Raw genomic sequence first — 16,669 nt, 5'->3', positions numbered from 1 at the left:
CATAGCGGAGCTCATGGTCCTGCACAACAGCCTTTTCAGGTCGAAACACGGGTCTCTCCACGATCACCAGATCCTGCTCGCTGAGGGCTACTCGCTTTCTGACAACCGCAAAAGTCCCGATTCCGGGAATGCGGACAGCCTGGAACAGAGGAGATGGCGGATGGGAAGAAGTCTTGGAGGGGCAGACGGGTGACTTGTCAGAGGAGGCTGATGGCGTTTAGTGCCCTGCCCTGGCCTGAGGCACAAAGGAGCAAGATGGGCTCCTTGGGAGAACACAAACAGGGGCTGCGCTTTTCCCTCTCACCCCCCTTCAGCTACGAAGAACCAAATAGGTGAGGGAAAGCTGACAAACACCCTCTGGCTCAATCAGATAGAAGGCAGGGGGTTCCCACGCTTGGAATAAATCCAGATGTGTCCCAGGCTTCCAGGTTTTCACATGCAACTCTGACGGGGGGACCTTCTTGTACATCTGAATGGACAGAGAAGGTGTCCATGTCACTGTGTGCATTGCAGTGTCGTGCTGGGGCGTTGCTCCCGCTTTCAACGCAGGGGAAGAACAGCTGCACCCCATGGCAAAGGGCTGTCAGGACTTGATCAGCGTTCATCAGGGTGTGAGGGGAGAAGGAGGTAAGGCCCACCTGGTGGAGAGCCAGCTGCAGGCTGAGGTGATACGATGTGCTGGCCCAAATCTTAGCGAACTCTGGAAAAACAAGGGAAAGACCTGTCATGCTCTGAGGCAGCAAGCTCAAGACCATTCGGCCCACTCCTGTCCAAGGAGCGATGCATCTTTCACTCAGGCATTTCAGGTGGTCTCTCTCCAGCCCGGCAAGAACCAAAGGACACCTCATGCTGCCTCCAAGGGGCTCCTTTCCTTGCAGGTGCAGCTCTCCAGGGTGTGACCCACTCCCACGGGAAGCCGGCAGTGCTTTGCCATGCCCGCGGGGGCACGGGGCTGTGCTCCACGCGGCTCTCGGAGGCTCAGGGCAGGCCCTGGTGTCTCCCCAGCAGGGGCCAGTTTTGCCGGGTCACATCTCTGAACACACAGAGCCCACGTGGCCCACGAGCACCTTCAGCTCTTCCATTCAGACATGAGCTCAGCGTGGGCAATGCCCAGCGCCAGGCAAGGGCAGCCCTTTGGGGTCAGGGGTTTCTGCCTGGGCTGCCCCAGGAAGGCAGGGGCCACGTCAGGAAGGGAACCAGGAGCCCTGGCTGCCACATCAGCCCCTCAGCCCTTTGGGATGGTCAAGCAGGTCCCTCCTTGCAGTCACCACTCCTGAGCAACCACCCCCCACAGTCCTTGGGTTTCCATCCTGATTTCAGAGATGTCCTTGACCCAGACACACATGTGAAATTGGGCCTGAAGGCCTTACCATAACGCTCGAGCTTCTCAATAGTTGGGCTCAGGTGAGGCTGCAAGAAGAGCTGTCTTGCCATCTTAGTTCCACTGCTGCTTCAAGTCAACAACTGCAGCAAGTGGCTGGACAATGGCTTTACTGCTTCTCCTTGTCCTCCTCCTTCTCCTCCTCCTCCTTCTCCTCCTCCTCCTCCTCCTTCTTTTTCTCTTCTCCTCCTCCTCCTCCTTCTCCTTCTCCTCCTCCTCCTCCTTCTCCTTCTCCTTCTCCTCCTCCTCCTCCTTCTCCTTCTCCACCTTTCACACTCCTTGGTGCTGTCGTGCTCCCTCTCTCCGCCTTCTCCTCCTCACTGCAGAGCAGCTACTCCAGAGCAGAGCGGTGGCGAGAGCAGCTCTCAGCACTTGGAGTCGACTCGGCCTCACCGGGGTGAGTGGGGCAGATGCTGGTCACGACAGGGAAAGGGGGACTGTCACCACTGTGACGTCTGGCTGTCCCACTGTGACCTCGGACCGTGTCACAGAGGGGCTGCACACACCTGCCCCCCAGGCCCTGCCAGGGGCTCTGCAGTGGGCAGGGGTTTCTGGGAGCTGCCCCCACCCCACTGTCTCCCGAGCGGGAGGGGTTTCCCCAGGCCGCCCCTGCCATGTCCCCACATGGGGACACCGGGCTGCAAGCGCCGATGGGCTTTCTTCTACCCTTCCCCGCTTCTTCCTGCCTCTCTCACCCAACGTGTCTGCAGCGGGGAGCGCGGCTGCCCTGCCACAGTAGGGGCGTGCAGAGAAGACGTGAAGCTTCTAGACCGCCCACAGTCAGATCTGACACGGATATAAACGGGGTCCCGTTGAATGGCCGTTTGTGGTCTTCTCGGAGCTGCGGGTCTGTCTGCCTGAAGCCTCCCCTTAGGCAGGATCGCCACCTAAAGTAGCCTCCCGGGATTGGGTCAGCCTCGTCGCCTCGCTGGGGTGAGCGATAACTTACTAGGTAGAACTGAGCTATTTCCTCACCAGATCAGCGAGTGTATTAAACAATTCCTCGCCGCTTGGGCGGGTGTTTTCCTCATTATAAACCCGTGGATTTTCTTGAATAATTCCTTGCCAGATTCAGGCAAGCGTATATCCGTAATATAATTTCTCACTAAACACGTGGGTGTATTTTTCCTGGGGTTAGAGACTGTAATAGACTTAACGATATATTTGTTAATCAAACTGGCCTAAATGGATATGTTATCAGTGGCTGTGAAACCTGAGCATATAATATTAGTACATGCTGCCATTAAACAATGCAACCTGTATGTAGTCTTTGTAGAAAAAAACCTGTTCCACAGATATGTCTAAAAGCCTAATTTAGCATACCCTGCAGAACATTCGGGAAGAGGGTGACAGAGAGAAGGGCTCAGGGTCATTAGGAGACGGGAGTGCCGAGGCGCCAGTGAGCCGCTGGGTGCCCGCGGCCAGTGTGGGGGATGTTTGGAGGCTTCAGGGGCACCCCACAACCGGTGTGGGGGTGCAGAGAAGCTTCTAGAATGCCTAGAGTCAGGTCTGATCAGCCTATAAAAAACGGGACTCTCGTCGAGACTCCGCCCATTGTCGCGGGTCTCTCGGAGCACGGGCGAGATGCTGCCGCCGAGAGCCCTCCTCCCCGGGATGGAGACTCCGCTTGCCTTGCCGCCACGGGTGTGAGTAAAACGGCTCGCAGGATTGCGAGTATATTTATACTTTCCGTGCACATTTGCACCTGTAACTTCCCGTGCTTAATATAAGCATGTATAAAATTATTTGCTCGCATAAGCGCGAGTGTATTTATACTTTCCGTGCACATATGCACGAGTAACCTTCTGTGCACATTTGCACACGTATAAAATTATTTCCTCGCATAATCGCGAGTGTATTTTCCTCCCGTGCTTCCATATAAGCACGTGTAGTATTCCGTGCACATTTGCACGTGTAAGTAAATTAACCCTCGCAGGATTGCGAGTGTATTATAAATTTACCCTCGCGGAATCGCGAGCGTACACTTTCCGTACTCACTACGAGTACCTATATCCCTTTAAGAATAATCCCGCACCGTGTTCAGGCAAGCGTGTACTCCTCTGGGCCTCAGGGGCGGTTCCGGCATTGTTTTGGGTGAAGCCACGTGCATGCACACTGTGGACCTCCTGTTGTACTAGTTGCTGCCCCTTCATAATTTTCCTCAACTGATACCCGAACCTATATTTAAGTCACTTTTGGAGGGCTAAAACCCTGTTTCTCACCGGTTTAATAAAAGTTGTTTTGGACCCTCTTGTCCCTTAAACTAATCTCAGGGTGCATTCCGTGACACGCTGGCTGTCTTCTTGCTTTGGATCAGCAGCTGCCCCTCCCTCTTGATGTCTTCCCGGGTGGGGACGTGCTCGTCATCTTCGTCATCAGATTTAGAGGATTCTGGAGGAGGGAACAGAGAGAAACGGGCCGGGGAGGGTCTGCAGGGCCACTTCTGCTGTGCCCATGTCACCAGGGAGAGCCAGCACGCTTTGGGGGGCTGGTGACATCACAGGGAGCTTTCCTGCCAAGCCCTGGCTCTTCCTGCCCAGCATCCCAGGCTGACCTGCAGGGCCTGGCAGTGCCGCTGCTGTGGCCCATCCCCAGCTGCTGGGGCTTCCCAGAAAGGTCTGGAGCCACGCGGTGCTGGACGCAGCTCCAGCTTCATTCAAAACAGGTGGCAAGCTCAGAAACTCAGTGGCTCCTCCAAGAGCATCCAATAGGAAGAGGCCACAGACAGACCCCAGCACTGGTTGTTCTTCACAACCAGGTGATTTCGAAGACAAGGCTCTCCCTCCTTGCCCCACAGCATCTTTTCTTGTTCCTTCTGTGGTTCGATGCTCACCACCCCGCCAGCTGCCTTCATGCTCCCACATCCCCACCTAAAAGCACCACCCATGCTCAAAGCCTTGGAGACAGCCCCAAGGTCTGGAGAGAACTCATGGGCTGGGCTCTGCTGGGACAGGGAGAGACAGGCGAGGATGGTCACAAATCCCAACAGGCAGGGGCAGGGACAGTCGCCGTGGGACACGTCCCCGCTAAGCTCTCCTACCGTCATCGCTGCTGTCTCTCTCCTCAAAGGAAACCACCACGTTCTGAGGATCACTCGACATTTTTTTCTCCAGAAAATCCCTGGCCTTCACAAAAATCTGTGAAAGACACCCTGGGTTAATTGCTGAAGGGGAGGTGGGTGTTACAACCCAAGAGGTGCCCTTGATGTCCCCCTGGGGGACACTTGGGACGGGCCATCAGGAGGAGCCTGCTGCGGGTCCCCGAAGACCCCAGCAGGGATGGACATCCCACGTATCTCGTTGCTCTTATCCAGGATCTTGCACTCAGGGGGCAGGTGGGCCGCCCGCTGTGCCAGGTACTGCAGCTTCTGGCCCAGGTACTGGAGCTTCTCCTCCACCCCCCGGGACAGGAGAGAGTCATCCTGGAGACGGAGAGAACCACCTTGGTGGGCAAAATGAGCCACCTGGGGTGACGGTGGCTGCGCCAAGTGTCACCGCGCTGCGTCACTGCGCCACCCAGCGCTGGGTGAATACCTGGCCAGGCACGGTGATGCCGTGCAGATGGAAGAGGAGGCGGTCGATTCTGTTTTCAAATTCAAGGAGAAGCTCCTCGTTCTTCAGCAGCTGGGCTCGCGACCGGTCTCGCCGGGCCTCTTCGGACTGCAGTTTTGCCCTCAGCTCCTCCTCCAGCATCCTGCAGCCAAGCACAGTCACATCCATACAACTGCACAGGGGTGCAGAGACACCACAAATCCGTTGCAAAAGCTGCCCAAGTTGCAACCCACCACACCCCCTGCCCTGAGTAGGGACATTGTCACCAGCTCAGGTTGCTCAGAGCCCCGTCCAGCCTGGCCTGGGATGTCTCCAGGGACGGGGCATCCACCACCTCTCTGGCCAACCTGGGCCAGGCTCTCACCACCCTAAGCGTAACAAGCGATAAGACAAACAGAAATGGCCTCAAGTTGCGCCGGGGGAAGTTGAGGTTGGATCTGGGGAACAATTTCTTCCCCAAAGGGCTGTCAGGCATTGGAACAGGCTGCCCAGGGCAGTGGTGGGGTCACCATCCCTGGAGGGTTGGACAGACGGAGATGAGGTTCTCAGGGACGTGGGTTAGTGCCAGGGCTGGGTTAACGGTTGGACTCAATGATCTTGAGGGTCTTTCCCAACCAAAATGAGTCTGTGATTCTATGACACGGCTGTCCCAAGGGACATACAGGGATGGTGACTCCACCACTGCCATGGGCAGCCTGTTCCAATGCCCGACAGCCCTTTTCAGGAAGAAATTGTCCCCTATATCCCACCTAAAACCTCCCCTGGTGCCAGTTGTTTCAGGCTCTTGGTCTGGTCTTTGCACTCTGGCCAACAGAGAAGCCACAAAACGTGTTGAAGACTTCTCTCTGACAAAGCTGGACTCCATTTTTCCATCTCAGTTTTTGGAGAATCCGGTCTGTGGCCTGTTTGCCAGATGCAAGGGAACACTGAGATGCTTTAGCTGCCTTGAAAGGAGGGGAAGAGCAACGACACGCAGCAACACAGGAATTTCAGGTCTCCTGAAACTGTTAAGTTGTGAGCAGAAGATAAAGGCCAACTGCTTTATCATGAGCATTCCCTGAATGTGTTCAGACACCGCATCCCAACTCCTCACCATGTCTGCGAGGCGAGGAGAAGACGTCACCCCACCAGCGAGCTCCTGCCCGGGAGACAACACTGGGTGCAATCGGACTGACTGCCGCTGTCTTAGCCTGGCCCGGGAGAGGCGGCCGTGGAAATGGATGTGACAAGTGGCAAAAAGGTACAGGAGCGAGTGGGAAGACACCAGAGGCAATGCCTGGGTTTCTAGAGTAAGAAAACACCAAAATACAACCAACCAGGAAGGCAGCAGCAGGGTCAGGAGCATCCCTCTGCCAAAGTGACCCCTGAGCCACACAGGACAGCCCTGCCTGGGACAGCCTGCCTGCACTGGGCAGGGGAGCTGCATGGGGCACAGTAGGGCACTGTCCCCACCCCATGGGGGCCATGGGGCAGTAGAGCCCATGTCGGGGCGTCCCCATGATGGAGGTCATAAAATCATTGAATTATTTTGGCTGGAAGAGACCCTCAAGATCATGGAATCCAACCATAACCCACCCCTAGCACTAACCCATGTCCCTGAGAACCTCATCTCTGCATCTGTCCAACCCCTCCAATGATGGTGACGCCACCAGTGCGCAGGGGAGCACACACATTCCCAAACACTGGAAAAAGAAAGGTTGCACGGTGCCCTCCAATATAGGAAAATTAATAATGTAAGGAATAAATTAAGAAATGCAGGGGAGGGAAAGGGCTGATGCCATTGGGGTTTCATTAGGTGGCAGGTGGGGGGGGGTGACACAGCCCAGGGAAGGAAAGGAGAGATTTCCTCTTCTGCCCTGAGAGACCCTTATTCCTTCCACAACAACCACTGCCAAAGGCTTGACAGGAGCTCCAGCGCAGTTGTCTGCAGCCGCTGCCGGTGAGAAACCTAAAATAGGACACGGGAGAATTTGCACGGGAGCGTTCACCACGCGGAAATATCTCTGCCCTGGGAGGGCTGAGGTTGAGTGCGTTGGAGGTTTGTTTTTGTTTTCAAGGATGTGATCAAAATCACATGAAATGACACACAACGAAGGATAGGCACAGGCTGGGACTGACACCGGAGCCTCAGCACCGGGTTTTATCGCTCATGGAGAAAGGGAACCAGGCTAAATCAGCCAGCTGGAGGCCAAAACAAGCAGCTCCTTTGGCTGTTCTGGGACGGGAGATGCAGGCAGGGCCACCAGTGTGGGGTCTGTCCTGGAGCTGCAAGGGTGGGATGTGGGAGGAGGCAGCCAGAGCTGCTTCCACACAAGGAGGCACAAACATCTGCCATTTCCATGTTGGTTTTAGGAGGGTTAATATAAGTGTGGGTCAAAACTCACCATCACATCGCCTGGGTTGGCATTGCCAGCCACAGGTTGGGTTTTAGCATCGTTCTAAAATGCTGGAGGGCCTGAGGCAGCACTGGTGACAGAGGGACAGACCCCCTGGGGTCCATGTCTGTCTTGCGCTGGGGACCCCAGAGCTGGACTCAGTTCTCTGGGGGGCCCCAGGAGAGCAGAGCAGAGGGGGAAGCATCCCCTCCCTCCACCTGCTGGTGATGTGGCCCAGGACACACTTGGCTTTCTGGGCTGCAAGAGCACACTGCCAGCTTATGGCCCTTTTGTTACCCACCAGCCCTTCTCCACAGGGTTGCTGCCCATCCGTCTGACCCTCCCTCCCTCCCCCAGTCTGTGCTGGTACTGGGTATTGCCCTGACCCAGGTGCAGGACCTCGCACTTGGCCTGGATGAATTTCACAAGATTCACATGGACCCCCCAGCCTGTCCAGGTCCCTCTGGATGTCACCCCTTCCCTCCAGTGCATCGACTGCACCACTCAGCTTGGTGGAAAACCAAAAGTGAAGTGTCTTGGGTGATGCAGACATCAGAGAAAGGCATCTGGCTTTAGCTCTCTGCCAAGCACAGCTGGGGAAACCCTTTGAAATGCTTCAGCCACTTTAGCAGAGAAAAATAACACTCCCACACAGTTGCCAGGCTTTATCGCTTACAATTTCTAACTGTTGGTGGAAATCTTCATTCTCAATCACTTTAATCAGCACCTTGAGCTTCTCTTTCAGTTTCTTCCCCTCCCTTGCTGGAAGAATAAATCGCAGCCTCATGTGAGCACGTTTGATTTGCATGGTCTCCTTTAACTGTCTGATCACTTCCAGTGCCTACAAAGGTGTTAAAAACAAAGAGCATTTACACACCTGCTTGAAAACCATCACACAGACCAAAACCTCAAATCCTTCGCATCAGCTTCTGACACTTTTGTCAGCGCTGCAGGGAGTTTGCTCGAACGCTGCTTTGGTAGATTAACAAGGAAAGGCAGAGTTCTTGTTATTCGTGATCCCTCCAACACTTAAAAAACCCGTCTGAAATCTTAAATAGCACTTATACTGCAAACCAACATGTGGCTCAGATGCAAGGCCCAATCTATTACCTCAATCAAACTAAAGGACAAAACTTTTCTTTCTGTTCCAGGCGTATCACTGTTGCTGCTTTAATTAGTTTCTTTCTTTCTTTCTCCCTTCCCTGAATTGTTAGAAAACAAACTGCACGAGTTTCAGCAGCTGTTTGCATCCAGCATTCAACCACCGGCTGGATGAAGAATCACTCTGCAGAATTCAGCCCCCAGGGCTTTGCTGATCCCTCTGTGGCTGCAAACAGAGAAATTACACTTGAAGCCACCACCTCTGACCTGAAACCGATTTTGCAAGAAAACAGACCTGCTGCTTCGTGCTCTTGTTTGGTTTGACGGAGTAGTGAATGTCCTTCACGGCTCTTTCTATGACGATCACTGTGTACGGCCTCTTTGTTTTGGGATTCACGCATTTGTCAGCGACAATGGTCGCGATGTCTCTAAACATCTACTCCAGCTGTGTGTGCCGTTCTTTGTCCGATACCTGCAGCTCTCCTTCTGTTAAAATCTGGACAGTAAATAACTAAAAAAACCCAGTTAATAAATGTCATGGGTTTGACTACAGAGTGAAAAATCTAGTAACTCTGTTAAATTTAACAATTGCTTGAATGGTTTGGTCAGATGTGAAGTGGATAAAAAAATAACAGTATTAATAATGTATGTCATTATGACAGCACGGAGAGATTTCAAAGAAAAAACTCACCACAGAAAAACTACAAAAAAAGATGCGCAGATTTCCTTGAATTCACAACAAGCCCACAGTTCATATCCTACCAAGAAGGACTAAGAAATTAGATCTGTTCTTAACATTTCATTGGACTTCCCCAAGTGAGCAACTGTCCCCTTTGCATCCCCTGCAGCCTTAAAAATATACCTTAGGTGAGAAACTCTTCAGCACTGGTAATTCTTTTTTTTTCTGTGTCCACAGACATCAGTGTATAAAAGCTGTATATTCTACAGAGTATTCAGAACTCTTTTCAGCTAAATACATATCAAATATTCAAGACTTGGAGCACAAGTGTGATGGGAGCAGCTGAGGGACCTGGGGGGTTCAGCTGGAGAACAGGAGCTGAGGGGAGACCTTCTGATCTCTGAACTGCCTGAAAGGAGCTTGGAGCCAGGGGGGTCGGGCTCTGCTCCCCAGGAACAAGCGCCAGGAGCAGAGGAAACGGCCTCAAGTTGCCCCAGGGGAGGCTGAGGTTGGATCTTGGAACAATTTCTTCCCCAAAGGGCTGTGGGGCATTGGAACAGGCTGCCCAGGGCAGTGCTGGAGTCACCAGCCCTGGAGGGGAAAGTCTTCTCCAAGCTTTTATAAAGCTGCTAACCGCGAAGTGGTTGAAACCTACCATCTTACAGATTTCTGTTTGGTCATCCGTCACAAATGCTTTAACAAGATCATCTTTCTTTGCCACCTGGCCTTTGAAAATGTTGACAAACACTCTGTGTGTCTGCAGGACCTCATCAAAATCTTTCTCTAAGAGATTAGGGCACGGTTAGAAAATTTGTGAAGTCAACAATATAAAAAAGAACATGAGTTTTTAGCAAGGAGGAACAACCTGTGCTGCCAACGAGCCTGGAAACTTCTACTCCTGAGATGTAACTCCCCAGGAAAGCGCAGGGCACTGCCCTGTGCCCAAGGGCGCTCCGCGTACCCGGATTCACACAGATCCCACCACCTTCCTGGGCTGGAGAGCCGCGTACCACAAAAGCTCCCCGGCTCCACAGCCAGGCCCCACCTGGGCCTCTCCCCTGCCACAGCTGGGTGCCCACACGGGGCTGCCCCACAAAACTGGGTCATAGAATCACAGAATGTGCTGACTTGGAAGGCACCTACACGGATCACAGAATAGTTTGGCTTGAAAGGGGCCTTCCCAGCTCCCCCAGTGCCACCAGGATCACGGAGTCCAACTCCTGTCCCTGCACAGGACACCCCACAGGTCACCTCGTGTGCCTGAGGACATTGTCCAGTCTCTCCTTGAACACTGCCAGACTTGGGGCCATGACACCTCCCTGGGAGCCTGTTCAGTGTCCAGCACCTCTGGGTGAAGAACCTTTTCCTCATGTCCCACTGACCCTCCCTGGCACATCTTCTGCCATTCCCCGGGCTCTGTCACTGTCACAGAGAAGAGCTCAGACCTGCCCCTCCTGCTCCTGCTGAGGAACCTGCAGCCCATGAGCTCTGCCCTCAGTCTGCTCTGCTCCAGCTGAACAAACCCAGGGACTTCAGCCGCTGCTCATTCGGCTTCCCCTCCAAACCTTCACCAGCTTCGCAGCCTCCTCTGGACACGCTGCAGTAGCTTTGTCTCCTTTTCTCCTGTGTCCCCAGCCTTGCACACAGTGGATGCTCCAGGTGAGGCCGCCCCAGCGCAGAGTAGAGCGGGACAATCCCCCCCTGCCCGCCTGGCCGTGCTGTGCTGGGTGCACCAGGACACGGGGCCCTCTTGGCTCCAGGGACACCGGTGGCTCACGTTCAACTTGCCGTCCACCAGAACCCCCGATCCCTCTCCATGGAGCTGCTCTCCAGCACCTCGTCCCCCAGTCTGTCTGTACAGCCGGGGTTGGCTCAGGTGCAGGATCCGGCACTTGCTCTTGTTGAACTTCATGTGCTTGGTGATTGCCCAGCTCTGCAATTTGTCCCGGTCCCTCTGCAGGGCCCCTCTGCTCTTCAGAGTGTCCAAGGGAGGTCCACACAAGCCCCCCCCCAGCCGGGCCCCACACGGGCCTGCGCCCCACACGGGCCTGCGCCCCACACGGGCCTGCGCCCCACACGGGCCGGCCGGCCGGCCTCCCTCCCGCCCTCGGGCAGGCCCCGGGCCGGCACTCACGCTCCGCTGCGCCATCCCATGGCCTTGTTGCGGTAACAGGCGATCCCGAAGCGCCTCCCGGCGCTTTCCCCCTGGTTGGTGGGGGTGAAGACGGACACGGCGGCGGCCGCCGCTGCGCCACGGCCGAGGGGCCGCCTCACGCTGCCTTCCCATTGGTGGCCGCCGCCCCCAGGAGCGCCAGCAAGAACCGTCCGGCGGGAAACGGTGGCCGGAAGGGGCGGGGGTCTGGGGAGCTTGCGGTGTATGGGGGGGAGGAATAACCGTGAGGGACGTGAACCTGTGAGGACTGTGGGGGGTGACCGTAGGGTTTGGGCTAAATAACTCTGAGGGCCAGTGGTAATAACGGGGCGGGGGAAGGGGTGTGTGTGAGGGGCGGAGTAATGACCATGAGAGGAGGGTGGGTGTGGGGGGTTGATAGCGGCGGGGTCGGGGGTAATGACTTGGGGAGGTGTGAGTGGGAACTGTAGGGTGTGTGGGGGTAATAACGGGGCGAAGCAATAACCCTGAGGGGGGAGTGCATGTGTGTGTGTGGGGGTAATAGCTGTGCATGTGGGGGTAATAACTGGGGGGATGCGAGGGGTAGTAACTGTGAGAGGGACAAATAACGGTGTTGGTGATGACTGTGTGTGTGTGAGTGATAACCCCGGGGGGGTGTGTGTGGGGTAATAACTGTGTGTGAAGGTAATAACTGGGCTGGGGGGGCGGGGGGTGTGAGGGAGGGAAGAGTAATAACCCTTGGGGGCAATAATTGTGGGGAGGGGAGAAGTGTGTGGGGGTAATAACTGGGGGGGCTGTGAGGGGTGGGTGTGGGTAATAACTATGGAGGGGGCAATAACTGTGTGTGTGAATAATAGCCATGGGGGGGTGGGTGATAGCTGTAGGGTGGGGGGTGATAACTGGGGGTGTAATGATGTTGAGGTGGGGAGAGTGTGTGTGTGTGGGGGTAATAACTGGGAGTGTGTGTGTGTGAGGGGGGAAGGGTAATAACCACGGGGCGGGAAAATGTGTGTGTGTGTGTGGGGGGGGGTGATATCTGGGGGTATGTGAAGGGGTAATAACTGGGGGGGGTGGTTCTGAGGCAGTTACTGGGGTGTGGGATGTGGGGGTCAGTGTGAGGGGTTTGTATGGGGGGTTAGAGGGGTGGGTGAACACGGGAGGGATGGGCTGGGGGTGCAGGATGGCGCGTGCTGGGGTGGGCACAGGGTGTGGGGTACTTGGGCTGCTGCAGGTTTCTGGAGCCCCCTGGAGGGGTAAAACCCACCCCTGTGGGCTGCCCACATAAACCAGTCGTGCTGGAGGCACAGGATGAGCTGCTGAACGGGCCTGGGAGCCCCTCGGCTCTTTTCTTTTTTGGGGTTCAGTATTAACTGTGGAGGGGTGAGGGGGAAAGAAGCTTTTTTAGCATTAGTAACAGCCCAGGGGAAAAATAAGTTAGCAAAGCTTCCAGCCTCTTGGAAATGCTCGGTTTCTGAGCTCGTCTCACGTCTGCAGAAACAAGATCCAAGAGGACTGTGGATAACAGCAGGAGGGTGTCATCTGCGTTCCTCAGTCCATCAGTGTTGCAAACAAACCTTATTTAAACTCTTAAATGCTTTTTTTTTTTTTTTTGAGCTAGGTAGTGTCGGTGACTGCACAGGTGCACTCCTGGCTGCAGCGTTATGTACCCTGAATTTTTAAGTTGGTTCAGAACAGTGTGGGTTGTTCTGAACCAACCGTCACCCACATGATAGAATTCTGAAAAAGTACTTTGAAGGTTTCCAGGTTTCAGTCTGGCCTTGAAACTCTGGGTCGAAGCTGTTGTTGTAACCAGTGTGGTGTCTCATGTACACAAGCAAGGGCTGTGTTCGGCAGCAGCCTCTGTGGCAGTGATTTCTCCCCTGACATGGAGCTTTTTAGCTCCAGAGATCTGCCTGTGTCAGGTCCGCGCAAAACTAAGGCCAGCGAACGTTTTGCAAGGACTCTTTACTTTCAGGCACTTGCACAGCACAAAAGTATTTTCTGCCTTTCCTTAGAACAGAACCTGTATGATTATTTTTCTTGTGTGCTTACACTGAATTCATCCTGTAGGAATCTGCTTTCGCTAAATCTGTTATTTATTCCAGATCTAGATGTCTCAATGGATACGTGGAACTTCTTCTATACTTCCCTGGTGTCCTTATGGCTGCACAGACTTTACGTTGATTCTGTTGTTGCTGTTGGTGAGGCGTGGAATGACCTTACAACCCTTGAGGTTATAAGGAAGGTATGTATTTAGGTACGATGCCGGACACACGGGGAATCATTTCACCTAATACGTGTGTAAAATTACAGTAGCTGTGAGCTTGATTAAATGCAGTAAAGCGTTACATATTCACGGAAGTTTTAGGAACACCTGTACATATTCATAACCTGTCCCCGAGAAGGCGGTTCTTATTGCAATGAGTTCAGGAGACCATTTCCAGAGTCTCCGGCTCCTCCTGGTTGCAGCTGCGCAGTGATCGTGACCCCGGGTCCTCTTCTCTGTACCCGATCACCTTTGGTCCAGTGTGATGAGTTGGTTGGGTCTCAGACTGCTGAGTTGGTTAAAACTGTGTCCAAGTTTCTGTAATCTAGTTCACCCAAGGATGCACCCGAGGATTGTGATCTTTGCAAGGCGTCAGTGAAGTCCTGTTTTTCGTACAATAAGTTACACAGAGTTAAACAAGGCTAGGCAATAGTGATGTGGGTTAAAGGGTTAGCTCTCTAAGTGTCTTTAGTGATGTGGGGTAGGGTTAGTTCCTTAAGTGTCAAGTGTTAATTAGTTAATTGTCAGTTCCCTGTATCATTCCCCCCTTTGCTAAGAGGTTAGTAAATTCTTTTACTAATGTGATGATTGTCTATGTTTTCTCTGGCCGCAGGTAAGAAGGCTACTTCTACCTGAGAAAACCCATCTCTATCCTTCAACAGATTTTTAATGTTAATGCAAAAGTCAGGCTCCTGGTGTTTGTCTTCTGCGCTGCTGAGCTCTTTTGGGGCAGCTGACAGCCATGTGGCTGGTGCTCCGGCAGGAATGGCATCTTCTGGGCTGCGACGGGAGCTTGCGTTCTTTGGCGTGGTGACCCCGCTCACTGCAGCTGTAGCATTTGTCTTCTCTTTCGGGTTTCTTCTTGCTGAGGTAGGAAGTGCCGTTTGGGTTGGTCACCCAGAAGGACCAAAGGGACCAAAAGGTCCAGAAGGACCAAAACATGTCAGGGTGGACATAACCTAATTTCTTTGATAGAATTTCAGAAAGGTTTTGGTTAATTACTACAAATGTAAAGCTTTCTTCTGCGGAAGTGGGCAATGTAATATATACACTCTGATGGTTTTGATTCCAAAGCACCAATTTAAAGCGTTCCCCCATGGTTTTATTCAGATCTTGCTCATGGCAATTTTCGTCCCATCCGTGTGCTAGGGTTGTGACCGTAAGAAACGGCATTTTCCAGGTTGCGCCTGGGTTACCCTTCGTGGTGCTTTGCAGACTTTCTTCACTCTAGAATGATGGATTCGGGCATTCCGTTCTTTAATCTTGGTAGCAGTGAAGGATGCCAGGAGGACTTGAAATGGGCTTCCTGTTGTGATTCCAAAGTCCTTTTCTGCAAGAGACTTCACAGACACATAATCGCCCAATTGGATGTTATGTACTGGCCCATCCAGACCCCTACTCCAAGTTCCAAACACTCTTCCCAATTTTGTTAAGTTGTTTACGCAATATAACCATATAAAAAGTCATAATTTCATCCCCTTCTTGTGCAGACATCCCCTTCTGTACACTATAGGGTCTCCCATCCAGGATTTCAAAAGGATTTAACCCTTATTTGCCCTTGTCCTTGTTCATATGCAAGAGGGACAAAGGTGAAGATTGAGACCAAGCCAAATTTGCCTCCTGCCCCAGATTTACAATTTGTTGTTCAATTAGATGACTCACTTCATCTTTTTTTTTTTCTTTCTACCTGGCCACTGGAGGAAGAATGATAAGGTGTATGTAGTTGCCAGTCTATTCTCAAGTGCTGACTGATTTGCTGTACAATTTTTGATTTAAAATGTGGCCCTTTATCAGAGGATATATCAGCTGGAACACCAAGCCTTGGTATTGTTTCTTGTGCTCATGTTTTAGTTACCTCCCGAGCTTTTGCTGTTCTGGTAGGGAGTGCTTCTGGCCAACCTGAAAAGGTATCAGTTAGTACCAACCAATATCAGCACCCCCCTTTTCTTGGGAGTTCCGAAAAATCAATTTACCATTATTGCCCAGGTCCGTTTCCTTTCCCAATTTGACCCATTTCTAGCTTAGGTATATTCTTAGGATTAGTCTGGAGGCAAAGAGCGCGTTGCTGTGTCACCTGTCTTACAGTAGTGTACCAATTTGTAGTTACTATTTTTGATCAAATGTTCGTATAATGTTTCTGCTACTAAAGGGCAAACTAAATAGGAGGTAACAATAAGTTTTCTCTTGTGGGGCGTGAGCCCACCCTTCCTCATGATATGATTCCTCTAAATCTATACTAAGTTTCTGGTCTTCCTTAGTATATTCTGGCTTACCTTCTAAAATAACCTGCCCGTCGGGGACTAGGGCACTTTCCGCTTTTACCTTTTGCTTAGGCACCAGTTTTGCCTCCCTGTCCACCAGCTCATTTCCTTTTTTCCAATTCCGAGCTCGCTTTCTGGTGCGCCTGGATATGCATGATTGCCACCTTCTTAGGAAGTTGAGCTGCCGATATTTCTCCTGCACGTTTGATATGTGTGCCTTGAGAGTTCAAGAGTCCTTCTTCTTTCCAAATTGTTCCGTGCACGACCCTGAAAGCATACTTAGAGTCCATATAAACGTTCACAGTTTTACCTTCGGCTAGTTCCAGAGCACAGGTAAGGGCGATTATTTCTGCCTTTTGTGCTGAAGTACTTTCAGACAGAGGCCCAGATTCCATCACTTCATGGCTAGTAGTTATAGCATAACCAGCGTGCCTTTCACCGTTCAGGATATTGCTGCTTTCGTCCGTAAGGCAGTTCTCAGTGTTCTCCATAATCCTATGTCCTTTAGATCTGCTTGGCTGGATTATGTTGTTTCAATGGTTTCCAGGCAATTATGATGAACTGGTTTTCCAGTGTTGTCACTGAGGAAAGAAGCTGGCTTGACAGTGTTAGTGAGGATGATTTAGCTTGATATTTGAGAAATCTTTGTGGGGAAAGCCAACGTCCCCCTTTTTCTTTTAGAACTGTAGGCACCGTGTGGGATACCAGCACAGCCATTTTCTGACCCATGGTAAATTTCCGGGCCTCCTGTATGTTCAGTACCGCTGCAGCAACTGCCCGCGGGCATCCCGGCCACCCTTTTGCAGTTGCATCTGATTGTCTGGAGAAATAGGCCGCTGCTCGTCGGTACGGGCCAAGATCCTGTGCCAGTGTACCCAAGGCTATTCCCTGCTTCTCGTGAGAGAATAGAAAAAATGGTTTACT

General features: G+C 52.6%; 1 protein-coding gene across 1 annotated transcript; it reads right to left on the bottom strand.

Annotated features, from left to right (window-relative positions):
• Nucleotides 1–597: 597 nt before the first annotated feature.
• Nucleotides 598–8,952, bottom strand: LOC139826647 (ribosome maturation protein SBDS-like). The gene is made up of 4 exons (XM_071802998.1): nucleotides 8,704–8,952; nucleotides 7,984–8,148; nucleotides 3,604–5,074; nucleotides 598–700 (listed from the first exon to the last, which is right to left on the bottom strand). Exons 1-3 carry the CDS (start codon nucleotides 8,842–8,844, stop codon nucleotides 4,976–4,978), a joined length of 405 nt encoding a protein of 134 aa, XP_071659099.1. The 5' UTR covers nucleotides 8,845–8,952; the 3' UTR covers nucleotides 598–700; nucleotides 3,604–4,975.
• Nucleotides 8,953–16,669: the final 7,717 nt, after the last annotated feature.

This window comes from Patagioenas fasciata (genome assembly GCF_037038585.1).
Source record: "Patagioenas fasciata isolate bPatFas1 chromosome 19 unlocalized genomic scaffold, bPatFas1.hap1 SUPER_19_unloc_1, whole genome shotgun sequence".
NCBI lineage: Eukaryota > Metazoa > Chordata > Aves > Columbiformes > Columbidae > Patagioenas > Patagioenas fasciata.
Note: the sequence above shows the minus strand (reverse complement) of the source record. Positions and strands in the feature narration are given on the sequence as shown.

Bases quoted from the DNA above. Each gene is read 5' to 3' on its own strand.
- LOC139826647 (XM_071802998.1), bottom strand. From the start codon at position 8,844: ATGTTTAGAGACATCGCGACCATTGTCGCTGACAAATGCGTGAATCCC. The intron at 8,149-8,703 runs GTCTGTTTTCTT...ACACCTTTGTAG, and splicing joins ACAAGAGCACGAAGCAGCAG to GCACTGGAAGTGATCAGACA. The intron at 5,075-7,983 runs GTAAGCGATAAA...GCTTGGCTGCAG, and splicing joins TCCACCAACAGTTAGAAATT to GATGCTGGAGGAGGAGCTGA.